This window comes from Heterocephalus glaber, unplaced genomic scaffold (genome assembly GCF_053883595.1).
Source record: "Heterocephalus glaber isolate CG9 unplaced genomic scaffold, H.glaber_assembly_v1.0 deba00001504, whole genome shotgun sequence".
NCBI lineage: Eukaryota > Metazoa > Chordata > Mammalia > Rodentia > Bathyergidae > Heterocephalus > Heterocephalus glaber.
The window spans coordinates 64,793,597-64,811,184 of record NW_028258324.1 but is presented as its reverse complement, the minus strand read 5'-3'; the positions used below and the strand labels follow the sequence as shown (position 1 = coordinate 64,811,184).

The window sequence follows — 17,588 nt, the reverse complement described above, 5'->3', positions numbered from 1 at the left end:
GCTACTGTCATTCTAGGTTTGGTCAAACAGTGCAGTGTTCAAGGAGATGCCTCTGAGAACAGCCTGAAGAGTATCTTTAAGAAATCCATAGAGACATTTATTGCTAAATGGATGCACATTGAGGCGATACTCTTAAGTGAAATAAACAGGACACACGTGTAAATACTGAATAGTTTCTCTAATGTGAGAAACTGAAAGTGTAAATAAGGACTAAAAATATAATAAATAATGTGAAACAGGAAGAAAAGGGGCAAAGGGGAGGGGGAAGTGGGAGGGGTAGGGGAAAGGAAAGAAGAGAATGGAATTAATATGAGAAAATGAAAACATGGAAACAAAGTCTTTGTAAATAGGGAGGGGTGGAGGGGTTGAAGGGAGGGCAGGGGAGGGGGGAAAAATAAGAACCAAGAGAGATTATGTAAAGGTGCAAATTTCCAATGATGAATGTCATTATATTGTGTACCTAAAATGTACCAATAAAAGGATATAGAAAAAAAAAAAAGAAAAAAGAAATCCAGAGGGCAGTGACACCTGATTTCATTCAGACCACACATAATAGGGTAAAGTTCTAGCCTTCATCGGCTGTCTTTCTCTTCCAAACTACACACTGTATAATTCAAGAGTGAAACAACTGTCGTACTAATGAACAGCAACACTATTTTTGGAATTACAAAAATAAAGACTTTTCCTAAAAGAATGTATATACAGAGGATGGCTTTGCCCATTTTATGACTTGGTAGATATTTCTTTCCTTTTCTCTAAATATTATTTTAATTATTTTAAAAGATACATACAAAAAGATTTTATAGGATCAACATATTAAAAAACACTTACCCAAATAATTTTATTCTATCTGCTCTAATTTTCCTCACTCCCACTGGTTATCCTCCTCAGAGGAAACTACTTTTGAGTACTTTTTTTCCTGTGGCATTTGCTCTCTATACTTTGTTAACAAATTTGTGTATATTGCTATTTTTTAAATTCAGTCAACCCTAGGCATTATATTTTCACTTTTTGTTACAGTGAAAGGATTATCTGAACTACCATTTCCTCTACTTCCCCGATCCATTCTTCTCAATATAATACCATTGCATGCTTAGTTGAATTAAAAATCATTTAATTAATGCCTTACATTATTAATGGACTGTTTATAATTATGTTCCCTTTCCTATTTTTTGAATTTATTGATTGCATTTTTCATGTGCTTCCTTTAAATATGTGTCTCTAGGAAACCATTTTAAAATTTTCACTTGGTTTTCTTTTGTTGGTGACTAGTTTCCTTCTGCTTACACTGGCTCCTTACTAAGCCCTGCTGCATAGCTGTTTTTCTGGAATTTTCTCTGCCATTCTAGGGATCCTTTTATCTGTCTTTTGAATTGAATGCCCCATTCTGGCTTCCCCTGCTTTCCTGTCTTATTTTATTCTCTAATTTCAATGGCACAAATACCCAGGAGCTTCCTGATAAAGAGAACATGAGAACTAAAATGGTGTGGTCTTTATTTGTCAGAAAATGTGCGCTTCACAACCCATTCTTTCGTTAGGTTTAGATTCAAGTTTGGACATCATTTTCTTTCACATGCATTGCTTCACTTCCTTCTACTTTCCAGTCATGCTTTTCAGACTTCAAAATCAGTTTTTCCTCCTCATATTTTGTGTGTCTATTTTTTGCCCATTTATACTACTGGGTAGTTTATAGAATCTTCTCTTTTACTATATTTACTATGTTTTTTTCAAAATATATTAGTATCACAAGTGTTTTCACGCATTGGGTAGCATGGAGAGTAATAACGAGTCTTTTTAACTTAGAAGGTTGCTTCTGGATTTTTTTTCAAATATTTAATTGAGAATTTTCATTTTTGTATTTTTCCCCTATTTGGAGGGCTTCTCTTAGAGAAATGTTGAAATTTCTGGGCCAATCTAAAATCCTGAGCTATTTTCTATTTACATGTATTGTGTACTTTTCTTTTTACTCTACATCTCCACAAAATCCACAACTTTAATTGCAAAACAAATCATGTATTAAGGTTTTATGTTTACAATTATGTTTTGAATTTTAACCAGCTCTGTGTCTGAATATTCCTTTGTCATAGCATCCTCTTCTTGCTTCATGAAGGCAGTAGATTCTTTATCTTTCTGAAGATGGTAATGATAGTATTTTTAAAACTTTTTTTTTTGCCTTGAGTAATCTTAATTTTCTCCAAGCTTCTTTTACTTTATTTTATTGGACACTATATATTGTTGTAGAGATTTTCCTCTGACGTCTTCTTGGGTTGTTTGTTCATATTTTAGAAGTTAAGCTGATTAGAAATTCTAAATGTGTGTGAAGTTTGTTAATAACTTTGAGCTTTGCTTTTTGATGATGTGGCCACATGTGTTAAAAAGCCTGTGATCTATGAAATTGTTAGATCTTCCTGCTTAATACGGTTAAATTTCTCACGGAGGATTTTTTTCCCATTCCTACCTAGAAGGTAAAAAGGTCTGGCTGCCCCTGACCTCTGAGCCCAGTGGGGAAAGGTGTCCAGTACTGGAAGAGTGGGATTGAAACAAAGGATGTGACTATTTGTTACATGTCACTCGATCCTCTTTATTTCACCACTGTAACCATGGATACTATGAGATATCATTTATCTTTGCCAGGTTAGGATATATTATTGGTATGGGTAACAAGCAAATCCCTATTATCTATGTTTTAGTAACAAAGATCTGCTATATTGTCTCAGAGACCCAAGTCTAAGGGAGGCTCAGTACCTGCTTTCAGATTTGCAAGGGCAGAGGAGAAGAGAACTTGGTGAAATATTCTCTAGCTGTTAAAACAGTCATCACAAAGTGACCCTCTTATCATTTTAACCATAATAAGTCAGACAGTCTTTTCTTCTTCAAAGGTGCAGAAAAATACAATCTTAAAATAAGCCCAGGAGGAGAACCAGAAATATTGTGCCAATAGCACTATCTATAGACTCCTTCCTTGTCTGGGTGCTGATAGTTCCTGGATCTTTTCAACATTGTGAACTGCAGACTGGTTTCTTCCTCAGGTTTCTCCCCTACTGGTTTAGAATGTGTTTTTAAATCTGCTAAACTGGTTACCACTTGTTCATTTTCATGTTTCCATTGTCTTTTCCCTGGTACTTGCCCTTTTTTGGGATTATGCCTCAAAGATTTTTGTTTTAGTGGAGTTTAACAAAGGAGTGAAGTTGTATGAATACATTAAATATATTGTGTTTACCAGAAAAACTATAGGTGTAATTTTTCATGAACTGAAGGAGCTAATTCTGTAACTTCACAATGTTAATGAAAATACTATAGAGTTAATGAATGTGGTATGATGAAGATTTTATTAAAATTCTGTACAGGTATTGATATAAAGAACCTTTTTATTTTTCCAATTCTCTCTCCATGTTACATTTTAAAAGGTAATTCTAATGAAAGCATAGCGAGAAATATTCATTTGTTGAATCTTGAAAAGGCAGTCTGTTTAATTTCCCTTAGATTTAGTGCTTACTTAATGTCAGATCATTTTGCAATTGAGAAGGATTTAATTCTTTGCTTTCATCAAAAGGAAAGTAACTGCTCTTCAGTCATTTTAACAGTCACTACTACAAAAGCGTTGCCTAACAAACAGTCACAAAGTTCAGTGACATAACTTCCCTTTATTTTTGGCACATGCATTTTTGCTTACGAGCCTGTAAGTCTCCTGGTGCAGTTAGTCTGGGCTGGCTTGCTCTCACGACCATGGGAAGCTGTGGAGAGGGTGGGCTGCAGGCTTTTGGAGGTGGTCGGTTGCAGCAGGGAGACTTCAGGTCCCCTCCTTGTGTTCTCTTATTCACTAGCCAGCTTTCTTCAGCTGCTTTCACAGAAAGGCAAAAGCTTTTGAGTCCTAGGTTTGGTTTGTCACACAATGACTTTTGCTGCATTGTCTTGGCTAATGTGCCACAGATGCAGCCCAGATTCAGGAGCTGGGAAACACTGTCATTCCCTATTGGAGATTCCGTTTTTAATGATTACTTGACAGCTGTGGAAGACAGAATCTGCAAAAACAGCCCATTTTTATTCTTGCCTGTATCTCCACCCTCTGCCATTTGAAAGTGAGTCTTTTTGATGTTAACATGCACAAACTAGGTAGTTTACTGGAGGAACTTACAGAATTGAGTGACCTTTTGTTTCTGGATATGGAAACTTTCCTCAATGCTTACATGTAAATAATTAATTCTCAACTAACCTAACCCCTCTCATTCAAAACCAACCCATTCAAATTATTGAGACAGGATGTCAATAAAATTTTATATTTAACAGTTACTCATAAAGCAGGTAACATATATTATTTCAACCGTATATACTGTAATCATAAACCCATTTTTAATACTTAGCATTTTATATATCGCTCAGGAGAATAGTTCGAAAAAAATTTTAAATCTATCAAACATAAGAGTAGATTCCATTAAGGTAAAATTTGTGTGGAGAGAGTAGAAAGAATACAAGTTCAAGGAAAAGATAGTATGGAATTTTGGGTGGTTAAAAGAAAGCTTGTTTACAGGACTTTAGGGTTGTTACTGATGTGTAGGCAAATCACCATTCCATTGGATATGAATAAAAGAGTAGTGTGACCACTTTATTTTAAAATACCAATACTTAAAATATGACACAAATTTTATCCTTTCCAATATGATGCTTAGAACTACAAATTTTAGATGTCAACTGAAGTGAGAAATTACAAAGCTAAAACCATATATCTACTATACGTATGCGTGTGTGTGTGTGTGTGTGTGTGTGTGTGTGTGTGTGTGAGAGAGAAACAAAGAGTAGTGTTTTAAGATGATTTTTGGAGGCTCACAGGTATCCAGAGGAGAAAGTGTGTTCTCTGAAGGCCTTTACTGTGAAGTGACTCATCTGTCCTTTTTTCCTTTGTGACTCTTCCAGAACGCTGTGATGACTGGGGACTGGATACCATGAGACAGATCCAAGTATTTGAAGATGAACCCGCTCGAATCAAGTGCCCACTCTTTGAACACTTCTTGAAGTTTAACTACAGCACAGCCCATTCAGCTGGCCTCACTCTGATCTGGTATTGGACTAGGCAGGACCGAGACCTTGAAGAGCCAATTAACTTCCGGCTCCCTGAAAACCGCATTAGTAAGGAGAAGGATGTGCTCTGGTTCCGGCCTACCCTCCTCAATGACACAGGAAACTATACCTGCATGTTGAGGTAGCTTAACTCTCAGCAGTAATTTTCGTTTTCCTCTTGGGTTCCTAGTCCTTTATTTGCATCATGAGTGGGCCGCAAAGATGAGGAGAGAAACGAAGCATTTAGATAGAGTGGGTTAGGAAGATTGGTCCAGGAAGATCATTGTGCCCCTGAGAACATTTTGCACTAGTGGCTCCTTCTCAGACCTTGACATCTGTCACAGTTTTCCACAACCTCAGAACCTGCCCACATATGGGGCTCACCTGCAGGCATCCGTTTCCTTAGAAGTTATACAGGGCAGGGAGTAGGGCTTGTTCATTGTGTTATTCTTGGCATCTTTCTCAGAGTACTTTCATGGAAGAAAGAATATTTGAGACACAGTAAATGTATTTAGGGTAATGTTTTTAAACCTTTCTACCAAAACTCCCCGAGGAACTAAATGAACAGCACATCCTGAGGAATCTAAGACTTAGTCTAAAGCAGCTAACCATTTTGTAAAGTTTATCAAATCCATTTTTTTCTTGGACATCTTTGTAAATTGTATGTTTTATCTTCAACATGCCTATTTTCCTTTTATAACAGATTAATATTTTGTTTGGCAAGCAAAAAAAAAAAAACAGAAACAAACAAACAAAAAAGAACTGAGGCCCCAGCAAAGAATAGCCATTTTAAGTCTTACTTCTTTGGTTACTTTATACTTATTGTCTCTTTTTAACTACCAGGCTGTACTTTTCTAAACTCTCATCTGTTTTTTTCTTTTTTTCATTTAACATAATTTCCTACACAATCCTTAACCAGGTATATTGTTTGCCAGAATTGCAACAACAAAATGCCACAGACTAGATGGCTTACACAACAGAAATTTATTTTTGCACAGTTCTGGAGGCTGGAAGTCTCTGTGATTGAAGTTGGCAGGGTGGATTTCTTTCCCACTAAATCTCTCCTTTGCTTCTATGTGATTATGCTGTCTCCATGTTTTTGTGTGGGCTTCTGTTTGTGTGTGCCTGTGTCCTACTCTTCTAATAAGGACACTAGTAATATTAGTTCAGGGCCCAGCCTTATTAATTTATTTTACTTAACTATATCTTTAAGGGCCCCATTCCAAATACAGGCAAATTCTGAGGTGCTATGCATTTGAACTGCTACAGATGAATTTGGGGGGAGTGGGGAACACCATGAAGTCATAATAATAAGTAGTCCTGTACCCTTTTTCTCTAGTGAATGCTAACTATTCTCTGATTGAGAATTATAGCTATGTTTTGATAAATGTAAGCTATGCTATGATTATATAAAGAGGGCATCTTCTGTATCACTAAAAAGCCTTTGGTCTATGCAGCCTGCATAGTCTCTTCTGCACCTTTAGCCTGACACCAATTTCACTGGAATGGACTCCAGACTGACATATAGGCTCCAAAGGAGCCCAGAATACTCATGTGCCATTACTTATGTCCTAATACAACTCGATATAAGTTAAAACAGATTATACCGGAAAGAGCCCTGGTGAGCAGGCAGAGAAGCCAGGCCATCATGCCAGCTTCATCACTGCTTAGCTGATGAATTTAGGCAAATCGCGGTCACATCTGGATTTTTGATGTCTTTATCTGCACAATGAGAACATTGGCCTGCATGCTCTTTGAGCTCCTTTTCATCATTGACAATTGTTATCCATTAATATTTCCCAAGGGAACACTAGCAAATCTTCGGGAAGCAGTCATTATCTGTTTTCTTTTTGATTCTGGTCTCTACAGTGCATTCTCCCACTTCTGCATCTGTACTTCCCCTGTTTAATTACCCACTATTTGCTTGAAACTCTTGTCCAAACTTCTGTAATCTTTTTCCGTTTCAGGAGTAGAGCTGCTTGAATGTTAAGATCTCTTTGTATCTCTAAGTGTTATTTATCAATTTCCAGATGGTCTTTTTCAGTTAACTGTCTGCTTATCTTTGTATCTTAAGCAAACCCAGAACTGAAATTGTCTGCTGGGAGGCCTACAGAACTTCCCATTTCCCTGCAGTGATTCCTAAACTGAGACTAGCCTTCAACATAGTCATGTAGAATCATGGCTGGATGTCTTTTAAGCTATGAAGTGAGATTCATCTTTCAGTATTTTACAGTTTATATTTTTGCTCCAGTACTATTCACTTTAAGAGTTTCAAAAGCCAGTCCAACCACTGGTTGTCACTTTTATTAAAATCAGAAACTGTACCTCAGTATTAAGTTAAAATATACCCTTGATAACTTCTACCCATAGAATATGTCTACCACATAGTGTACCTTCTGTTGGTAGACAGAGATCATACCTGACATTCCCCTTGCCGTGTTCCTATGACTCTCAAAATCTTGAGGGCCTTTCCCATCCTGTTTGGAAAAGCATGCCCCACCTCTTCCATTGTTCTTAGTATTAGTTTATGAGTCATTGAATGTCTACTTTGAGTTTGGTCCTGCAGCTAAAAATCAGCTGTAAAGATGAACAGTTAAGACTCACTGTTCCATTTCCTAGGTAGTTATTTTATTATCCTGTGTTCTCTTTTATTATTCTGTTTTCCCTATATAGATATATAGATACAAGTTTTACATCTATTCCATTCATTCAATATTTATTCATAATCTGCCAAGAGTTTAGATGCTATAGCATATTCAATAAATATAATAAACAAAAATGGTCATGTGGAACTTACATTTTATAGGGGATATTGATAGATATCTATAATATAACTACATCATTTCAAAGTGTGATCGGTTTAGTCAAATAAATGGCCTAGGTGAATAAGGAATGGGAGCCCTAATTGAGACATGGGATAGGTAGAGGATGACAGAGATGGGAAACTCTCTAGCCAGAAAGAACATTGTACAATTTCCCAGTAATTCTAAAAAATCTTATGCGTTTATTTTCGCCCTTCATGTTTGATTGGGATGACAACAATTTTAAGTGGTTGTAATACAGTTTTCTTTGCAATTTTATTTTTGATTTTTCTGTTTATTCCAATATTTTCTAACATGGCACTGGATGGACATTTTTGATAATGTGCCATCTCCATTTCCACTTTTCCCGATCTCTACCACCAGGAAAACAAACAAAAACTTCCAGACATAAGGTTATTAGGCCAAAACCTAAGGCTTTATCAGTTATCCTGGAAACAGTTATTTTCCAAACGTTGTTTTAACTATTATCAGCTATGCATAAATATGCCATTCTTGCTTTTGCTTTGCTAATACTGAGTAATATTAAAAATATTTTAAGAGAAAAATTTTAAACATACACACACTTTTAGGTTCTTTTATAAAGTTCAAATAGTTTAATACATTAAGAACAGATAATTTGGTATGCTGGGGATTTAGCACAGTGGTTCTGCTGCCTACCTTGAAAGCACAAGGTCCCAAGTTCAATCCTCCCCCCCCAAAAAAGAATAGATAATTATTTTTTTATTCTGTGATGTCAGTTGATATAGGAAATACTTCCATAACTCATTTGATTTTTACACAAATGTATACATATAAATGAGGTATCAATTGAGTTCATTTTAATATGGTTGCAATGCTAAATCAAATGCAAAAGGAACTACCTACTCACTGCATACTTCTCTTTTCAGAAATACTACATATTGCAGCAAAGTTGCATTCCCCCTGGAAGTTGTTCAAAAAGATAGCTGTTTCAAATCCCCTATGAAACTCCCAGTGGAAAAATTGTATGTAGAAGATGGTATTCAGAAGATCACTTGTCCAAATATTGATGGGTATTTTCCTTCCACTGTCAAACCAAATGTCACTTGGTATATGGTAAGCAAATTTCATCCTTTCTAAAATGGCAATAGTTATTTGCTGCATTAAATGTAGAAACTCAGATTGTTTTATTCTCAGATTTTTTTATTTCTTTGTTAATAACTTTATACAAATATTTCATCATTTCCGTATTTGGTACTGTTTAAAAGAAAGAGGTAAATGTTGCTTTGCCCCTGCCCACTGTTTCTTAAGTTACACTCACTGGAACACCAGAATTGACATATTTCTGCTGACTTCCTGTGGGACACATTTTTAAGAAATGTTGCCCATTTCCACTTACTACTTAATGAATCCAGAAGCTGCTGACTCATCTGGTGAATTTCAGCTCCTCCATGAGTCAGCACTGTCATTTACTATTTGTATGTGTTTCCCTGTTTGCCCTCATTTGTGGGCACCATCCATCTGTGGTCTTTTCCATACCCGAGGGCTTTGAAAAATGTGTAATGAATAAACGAAAGTGTTGGAAGGTGACATTGGTGGCAACAGCACAGCCTCGAATCTCTTTAAGTCTCCACGTAAGCCAAAGCCAAAACCTCAAGGGCAGTAGTTGGAGCAATACACATGACAGGTTATTCCCAAGAACTGATTTTAACAAAGTGAGTGGGACAAGGCACTAACAGCCTTAAGACATAAATAAATCCATTTAGAAAAGGCCAGAAATTATACAACTCCTTGAAAACTTAGAGTGAAGGAAATAATTTTTTTCAGAAATGAAGCTAACCTGAGAACATAGCAATTGCAAACACACATAATACATAAAGCCGTAAAGTTAGTAGGACATGAGATGCAGAAAACTTTTACAAACAATACTGAGTAGGATTAGAGTAGATATACAAATATCAGGTAGTATGGCTTAAGACAATGAGTATTACTAGAGATAAAGAGGGCATTTCATAGTAATGAAAAGATCATTTTATCAGGAAGACCTAAAAATATAACTATAATGATGTCTTATAACCATGCAATACAGTACCCCCAAATGCATGTAGCAAGAGTTGGGTGAATTCAAGGGGGAAAAGACAATACCACAGTCATGGTGAAAATTTTTGATTTCTCTAAATTGCTAATGAAATAACTTAAGAATTGACTTAGAGTCTTCTGTTGGCTAAAGATGAGCAATCTGCAATTTAGATTTTGAATAAAATAGTACTTGCAAATAAATCCTACTTCGTTTCCTCTGCAGTTCTGAAGCATGAACATCGGGCTTTCACAGAGGTGTCGGAGACAGCTAGTTGGCAGTGCTAAGTGGGTCGTGGTTGCCTATATGTGGATCTGGAGCATAAGAGAAAAATTAGGCCAGGCGATAGAGAATTGCATGTAGCTATATGATAGCTGAAGCCCTTTAGAGGAGGAAATAACGTGAGAAGAGAAGCCAGCTAAGTCAGTCCATGAGGTGAAGGCCAGCATAAAGTATGTAAAAGAGACAGAAAAAGAACACATTACTGATGTAAAAGAGTTGCCATGGCATGGCCTGAAAGTATACAGGTGATCAAAAATGACAATCAGTAAACCACTATCTTTTCTTCCTCTGGTTATAAAACGATTGCTACGGTGCACGATATACGGCTTTTTACTTCTCTACCTTTGCCTATTTTATCTTTATCTTTATGTCTGCTTTTGCCTACTGGTATCTTTAATCTTAAGATTTCTTCCATCTTGGGAACAAAACCAGTTTTCAGTAGCTGCATTTTCTACTGCTGTGAAACAGTGGGGATACTGCTTTCTGTTTTCTACCTTCTACACTCACCCTCAAGCATCTGCTCAGGCACCTCAGTCCCACTGCAGCAGGTTTCTCTTTGTGGGAATTCCTTCTCGAACATCGTGGGAATGGTATCTTTTAGGAATACAAAGGTTTAAAGTTACATTAATTGTAATCAGTTCTAGCAGATTTGTTTTTCTGTTATCTGAAAGTTGAAAACTGCTGTACTGAAAGGATGAAGAGAAAGTTAATAAGAATCAGACATTTTACCAGTCCTGTACAAGGCAACATGCCAGTGTGATCACTTTACGTGGTATTATTGGCAATGCTCATCAGAGGGGGATGTCATCTTCCAATAGATAAAGAAATGGCGCCTTAGAAGAGTAAACACTTATTGTTAACATCTGTTGAACACAGGGATTTTTCTGGGTGCTTTATTTCAGCTTCTTTCTCAACGTTCTTATGAAGTAGCTTCTCTTGTTTTCCAAGGAAAGCAAGGTAGAGTGCAATTGAGTGATTTGCCAAAGAGCATAGGGCTGGGAGCCAAGATTGAATCCCATGTGTTACTATCTATTCTTTTCTGTAATTTACTCAAAACAATCAAGATGCAAATGGAAGAGTGAGGGATTTCATATCAGTTTTATGTGGTTCCAAAACTTGAACTCCCCAGGACTGACTTGTGGAAGGTCTTTACTTTTAGAGTTTAGGGCACTTTGAACAGTAGGGGAATCTTTGAACACATACTGGGTGTTGAGCTGAAGTGGGGGACCTGGGGAACCCTGTGAGTGGCAAGCCATGAGAAATCAGGGGGGCTCTGACAAAATGACATTGAAGGGAGCAGAAAACCTAATATTTCTATTTCAAAATTGCAGAGGAAATGGGACAGGATTTCATTTTCCTCCTCTGCACATCTTTACTTCCTCTTCCTCCTCTCTTTGGCAGTTTCCTTAATTCAGGAACCACAATTCACAGTTCTCTAATTCAACAATCCTGTGAGGTAAATTGATGTTCAGTAAATGTTTGTTGAGTAAGTTAGGTTTGGTAACCGGCCTGAAAAGCAAATTGTGGTTTGTAAGTGATTTACTGAATTTCAAATAACTGGTTTGTCAAGGAACTTCTAGAACACAGTATGTTGATAAATTGGAAACTGCCTGTTTATGCACCTAGGGACTTCCAAACATATAGCAGTAAAATTAGAGGTAAATGTGATCTTGTTATTGTCGTCGTTTTTATTACTATTATTACTACATTTATTTGGAGACCTGGGTTTTAAAATATGGCAAGCCATCTTGACTTTCATATTACTGGATTAATTCTCTAAATCATCATTATGGTTAGATATTGGAAATTCCATTTTATAGAAACACTAGTAAAAGCTAAAGCAATTTCTCCTTTCCCCTGAGGATCAGAGGAACCACTTTATTGGGTGTTTTGTGTATTACATTTATGACAATGGCTAAAATCCTCTCAGCTGCCAGTCAGCAAAATTGATACCATACTGGTGTCAGTTTACCAAAAGCACACTGTCCTTATACCCATTGTGATGTTTAAAATTGGTGTATTACCCAGACCTGTAATTTTTACTGTGAAATTAGCCAGATTTGGTCAGATATTAGATATGTGAGTCTCTCTCAGAAAACAGCAACGCCTTTGCTTTTTTTCTGACAAAATGCCATCAGGAGAGAACACTTCTGATGAAGTGCCAAGCCAAGCTTCCTTGTTGGCATAGCTTGGACTGTTGGGAAGTTAGTCCAGGGTTTGTGTAATAGGCTTTGTTTTTTTAAATGCTTGCCTTAATTTGGTTTGACAGCTTAGATTGGTTCTTGTTCCCATTCCTTTCCCTATACTTCCTACAGAGTGATTTCTGACCTTTTGCATGAAGATAGCATATCAGATTGTCTTTCAGAGTTACTTGTATGCACTTAAACATACCATATTTTATATACACTTTTAGGGCTTTCAGGGACTCAAGATTCACCATTCAAACTTAAAACTAACTATCTGTTAAGCCTGCAGGCTAAATGAGGCCAAATCAATCACCCATTCTGTACTTTGATAGAATTTAATTCACATGTCATCTTTGTTCATGGAGTGATTGTATTTCTCTTCCGTGCCAGATAGTGTGCTCTCTCTTTCTCTTTCTGTTCCTTGAATACCAAGCACACAGCACAAAATGGACCCAATATATATTTCACTTAGGAATTGATTAAATAATTGAATGAAGTAGACCGGAGTGTAAAATTCCATGAGAACAAATGCCATTTCTGTTCTCATTGGCTGTTATGTCCACAGCTCCTAACAGTGCCTGGCACATTGGAGGGACCTTGTAAATATTTATAGATATTGGAAGACTTAATTCTGTTTATTGGAAGTGGCTGAGTTATGTAACTGTTCTGAGGCTTCATGACAAAATATAATGTATTTTATATCAACATAATCTTGGGGGCAGAAGCTTCAGTAGCTACTCCTGACTTTCCAGAGCTTGTGTTTTAGTAAAACTCTTTGAATTTTTACTCTCTTTCCCATCCATCCTAAATCCTACCACTCTATGCTTTGTAATCTCTATTCTGAATACCCATTCCATACTGTTAGCTTTCTATTCCTTGTCTTGTGCCTTTGCTTCCTTCATGCATATGTTTGATCATGAAACACAAACGTATAGAGCTCCATGTGTCAAACATTGGGTAGATGGCTGATCAGGCAGATGAGGCACTTGCGCACCTCCTGCTGGCCCATAAGCAGTTACTTTTCTAGAGGTGAAGGAGGTTGATATGGAAACAGAGCATTGTAATGAAGTAATTTAAGTCTAACAAGAATTAGGAAACATTATGAGAGTGCAGATGAATTCTTCATACTCTTTCCTCTGCCTGGAGTGTTTCACTCTAATGTTTTTCCTTCTTCCCAATATCTATTGATGTTGTACTTATCCTTTAAGGTCCAGGCCAGGTTTTCCTTCTTCACCAAGTTTTTCTGAATGTATATATAGTTGAACTTTCTTCACACACTCCCTTTCCTCAATATGCCTTCTATTTGATTTGTGGCAATCTTCCACTAAACTAAGTATCTATAGATTAGGAGCCCTGAGCTTCCCATTTTTGTGCCTTCACTGAGCTCTTTACATGCTATAGGTTTACTGAAGGGAAATACTTATCTTTCACTTCACCATGACATTCCCCTACCAACAACCTTCACCTCTCCATATGCTTTATGTCCGCTCAAGGATTTCAAAGTCACTTCTTGCGCTGTTCTTTACGTATATGTTGGGGTTGGTTGTCACAGCAACAACTTCGTGGTTGAAGAGTTGGTCTTCTATTTAACTTCTCTATTTTGAATTCAGAATGAGGAACTGCTGGGTCACCTAGAAGGACTATTTATCTTATAGTTAGACAAGTGTTTGTTTCTTTGTAGAAATCCACTTACCATTATTCATAGCTTATTTTTGGAAATGTTTTCTACTTGAGTTTCCACATCTTTGTTCATTTCCATTTTTTTTTTCTGGATTCCAAACAAATGGTTCTGAAATCATTATAAGATTCACAGAATTTATTTTTCAGCATTTCTTCATTATGTTTAACAATGTCTTCGAGTCATATGCTGAAGGGTCAACAGACTGAACTGCTTATAAGAAAACCTGAGAATTAACCAACCAGTATGCGCTAAAATTAAAAGTTTATGAGTGTCCTGATACTAACTCCTTGCACATATAAACACTTAGAATGTAAAATACGGCCTTTATTTCTATTCCCCAAAATGCTTTAGGCCTAATAGCTTTGAAACAGCTATAAAAGATTCCTTTCAGCACATTCTTAAAAGGTGCTGTGGACAAGTTCAGTAATAATAACTGACGTCTCATCTTGAAAAATACGCTTTACCAGTTTACCACTAATTGCAGGAATCAGCCTGATTTACACGACAGAGGCCCAGCACCCGCCGTGAGCCCGGGAGTTGGCCTCAGGTTCCCATAGGTTCAGAGTGGCTGGATAGGATGTGAGAACCTAACAGGTAGAATTAAAAACAAATCTCTGACACAAAGACTTAGGTTCACAATTGAAACAAATAGACCTAGGTTCACATTTCAGTTTTGACCCTACCTACCGCTGCAACATTGACTCCTAATTAAATGTTATAGGGCTTTGTTTCTGCATCTATAAAATGCAGATAAAAGCACTGCAAACTTTCTAAGTTTGGAGTAAGAATGGGATGAGGTAACAGTGTACATGTTAATTGTATATTTCAGTATAATTTGTACAGCATCAGCTAGCTCATGGCTGAGAAGAGGTATTCAGTGTTAGTTAAGCCAGTACAGTACTAGGCTTTTATGCAGCTGTCTGGAAAACTGAGTTACAGCTGTGCACTTTGCTATCTAGGATATCTCTGTCTTCTATGTTTTTGGTTTTTTTCTATTCATAAAACCAGAGCATATTCTGTTCTGTCTACTTCACAGGGATTTAATAACAGCTAAGCTAACAAATGAAGAGAAAAATATCTTTGAACTGTTTAAATGAAAGGTGCCACCAAAATCAAATAGAGTTCTATAGACATTCCATACTCAATCTAAACCCAGTCTGACATAAATCCGTTATGAGTCTAGGCCTTTGTGACTTCATTCTTTGCGATAACCTAAGGGTATTGAAATCTTCTGCCAATGTGACAAGTGTCCAGAAGCACTGCTTATCCAAACAGGAGGAATTGCATTGAGAAAATATCATACCTCAGCTTTCCATGCAACCCAAGTGCAGTGCTATTCTCAGAAGACGTATTTCCGGTGCAAAAGAATTACAAAATCTGCCTCTGTGGTAACTGTCCTATTTCAAAGTACGTGCTCTGGAAGTTGAAAAAAATCTTGAATGTACAAGAATTAGAGTTACACATATGAATATAGGAAACTGAACCTACAAGTCATCAGTAGATTAGAATTTGAAAGATTTAGAGGACCTTAGAGATAAACTAATCTTTTGTGTCATCCATGAATTAATGATGTTTAAAAGAAAAACAAAGTTTTTTTTATTAGCATATGGGATACAGAATAAATACATCCACCATGGGAAGTTAGCACGTAGGCATCTTGATCCTATTTACTTCTCCTTTCCCTCCCCTCCGTGTCTTTCGTTGTCCCCAGATTGCCTATCAATCTCCACAAAGCCTATCTCCCTGTTTCCTATCATCTATCTTTTACCTTGTTGGTTAAACAAAGTCTTTCTTTGAAAAGTAAATGATCAACATAGGTTTTAGTCCTGAGTGAGATCCTGAATTTTTCACTAAAATAAAAAATAAAACCACGTAGCCATTTGATGAAAGTTGGAGATTCAAAACAAGACTAATTACTTTGTGTGAGACAGTACAATCTCAAAATTTTTAACATCAACTGAATTGTAGGATAGTATGGGAATCAAAAATACACTCATATCTGGGTAAGGCTCATACAAAGCTTTTAATATTTAAATTCTAGAGTCTGTACCGCTCAATTGAAAATTAAGATAAAGTAGAAGAAAACAAGAATGGCAAATGACATCTAAATTGGAGGCTGTTTAATCTGAAAGAATGAGTGGGTTACTGAATTAATATAACCAGTGATAACTGTAGAAAAACCTACAATAATTGTTTTCTAAAGCAGAGTTTGGATTCGCTCAAGATTTCTCCATCATCATCATTTCAAAACTTTAACCTTGCTTCACAGTCAACACAGGGTTCCAGCAATTTGAATCCTGGATCCTGAGACAGGAAGCCTCTGTTTTGGGAGTTGTAACCCAGCTTAAAATTTTAATTTCCCTGTTGTAAAAAAATTAATGACATTTATTCCACCTTGTAGAAATGTTGTCCAGATAATTGACCAAAATAGTTTTGTAAAAAGGGCAGAATAAATTATTTCGATGTTCTATGAAAAATTAGATGCCAGACTATGTGTGCTTTTATATTTGCACTGAGTGTGGTTAAGGCATAAACATCTTATCTTCTTCCAGGATTGTAATTTAATAAAGGATTTTCATAATGTACTGCCTGATGGCATGAACTTGAGCTTTTTCATTCCCTTTACTTCAAATAATGGAAATTACACGTGTGTTGTTACATATCCAGAACACGGACGCATCTTTCATCTCACCAGGAGTGTGACTGTAAAGGTGGTAGGTAAGCATGACCTGCATTACATACGCACAAGACAAATACGGTAATCTTATTCTGGCTCTTAATACTTTATTATACACAGTCTGTAAACTCTATAAAAAGGGACATTTTTGTTTATCACACTGTCCTCAGAGCCTTCACCAATTCCTTGTACAAAGTAAGCATGTAACAACTACTAGTTGACTGCATGAGTATGTGAATGAAGTAAAGCATATGGGGGAACAATAAGTGTACCAGGCAGAGCAGTGTTCAGATTATATCACTTCCAGTTTAGCCATATGGCTTTGATCAAGTCCTCCAAGTTGCCTTATCTGTAGTCTGAAACTAAATTATCTAGTAAATGAGAATGTCAGAATACACGTATGTGCTAATAGAGTTCTAGGCAAGCCTTGGACACTGAATGAATGGTTAATATTATTGTCAAAAAAATGTTTTACTTGGGTTAAGTAAGCTGTATCACTCTATGTACTGAAACTGCTGTTGCTCTTGCTGGTGATATTTTCTAGCAGTTTTCAACTATGGTTTTGCATTGAGGGAACTCTGAGTGAGAAACAGGGAAGTGGAAGGGACAGTCCTTCGTCAGAGTTGGATTCCCATCAAACCCAGACATCAAGAGAACTGATGTTAGAATATGTGGCTTCTAGGGCAGGTTATAAACACCACCATGTCTACCCTGATAAAAATAAGATATGTGAGTAAAGTTTTTCCATACTCATGTTTTACTAAATGGAAATATTGAGTCCCAGAAACAGGAAGTTATTTGTTTAGAGACGCCCCGTGAGTTAGTGGAGCAAGCCATTTTAAATCCTTGG

General features: G+C 36.6%; 1 protein-coding gene across 8 annotated transcripts in view; it reads left to right on the top strand.

Annotated features, from left to right (window-relative positions):
• The window catches only part of Il1rap (interleukin 1 receptor accessory protein), a 129,658-nt gene that overhangs the window by 75,019 nt on the left and 37,051 nt on the right, over positions 1-17,588 (top strand). For all 8 annotated transcript variants that reach the window (XR_001183428.3, XR_001183431.3, XR_015441027.1 and 5 more), the window contains 3 exons: positions 4,912-5,197; positions 8,765-8,951; positions 16,614-16,779. Coding sequence is in view for 4 of the 8 variants with exons in the window: in XM_004834781.3 (XP_004834838.2) it covers positions 4,912-5,197; positions 8,765-8,951; positions 16,614-16,779 (639 nt within the window). In the remaining 4 variants the exon portion in view is untranslated. The remainder of the gene's footprint in view (positions 1-4,911; positions 5,198-8,764; positions 8,952-16,613; positions 16,780-17,588) is intronic.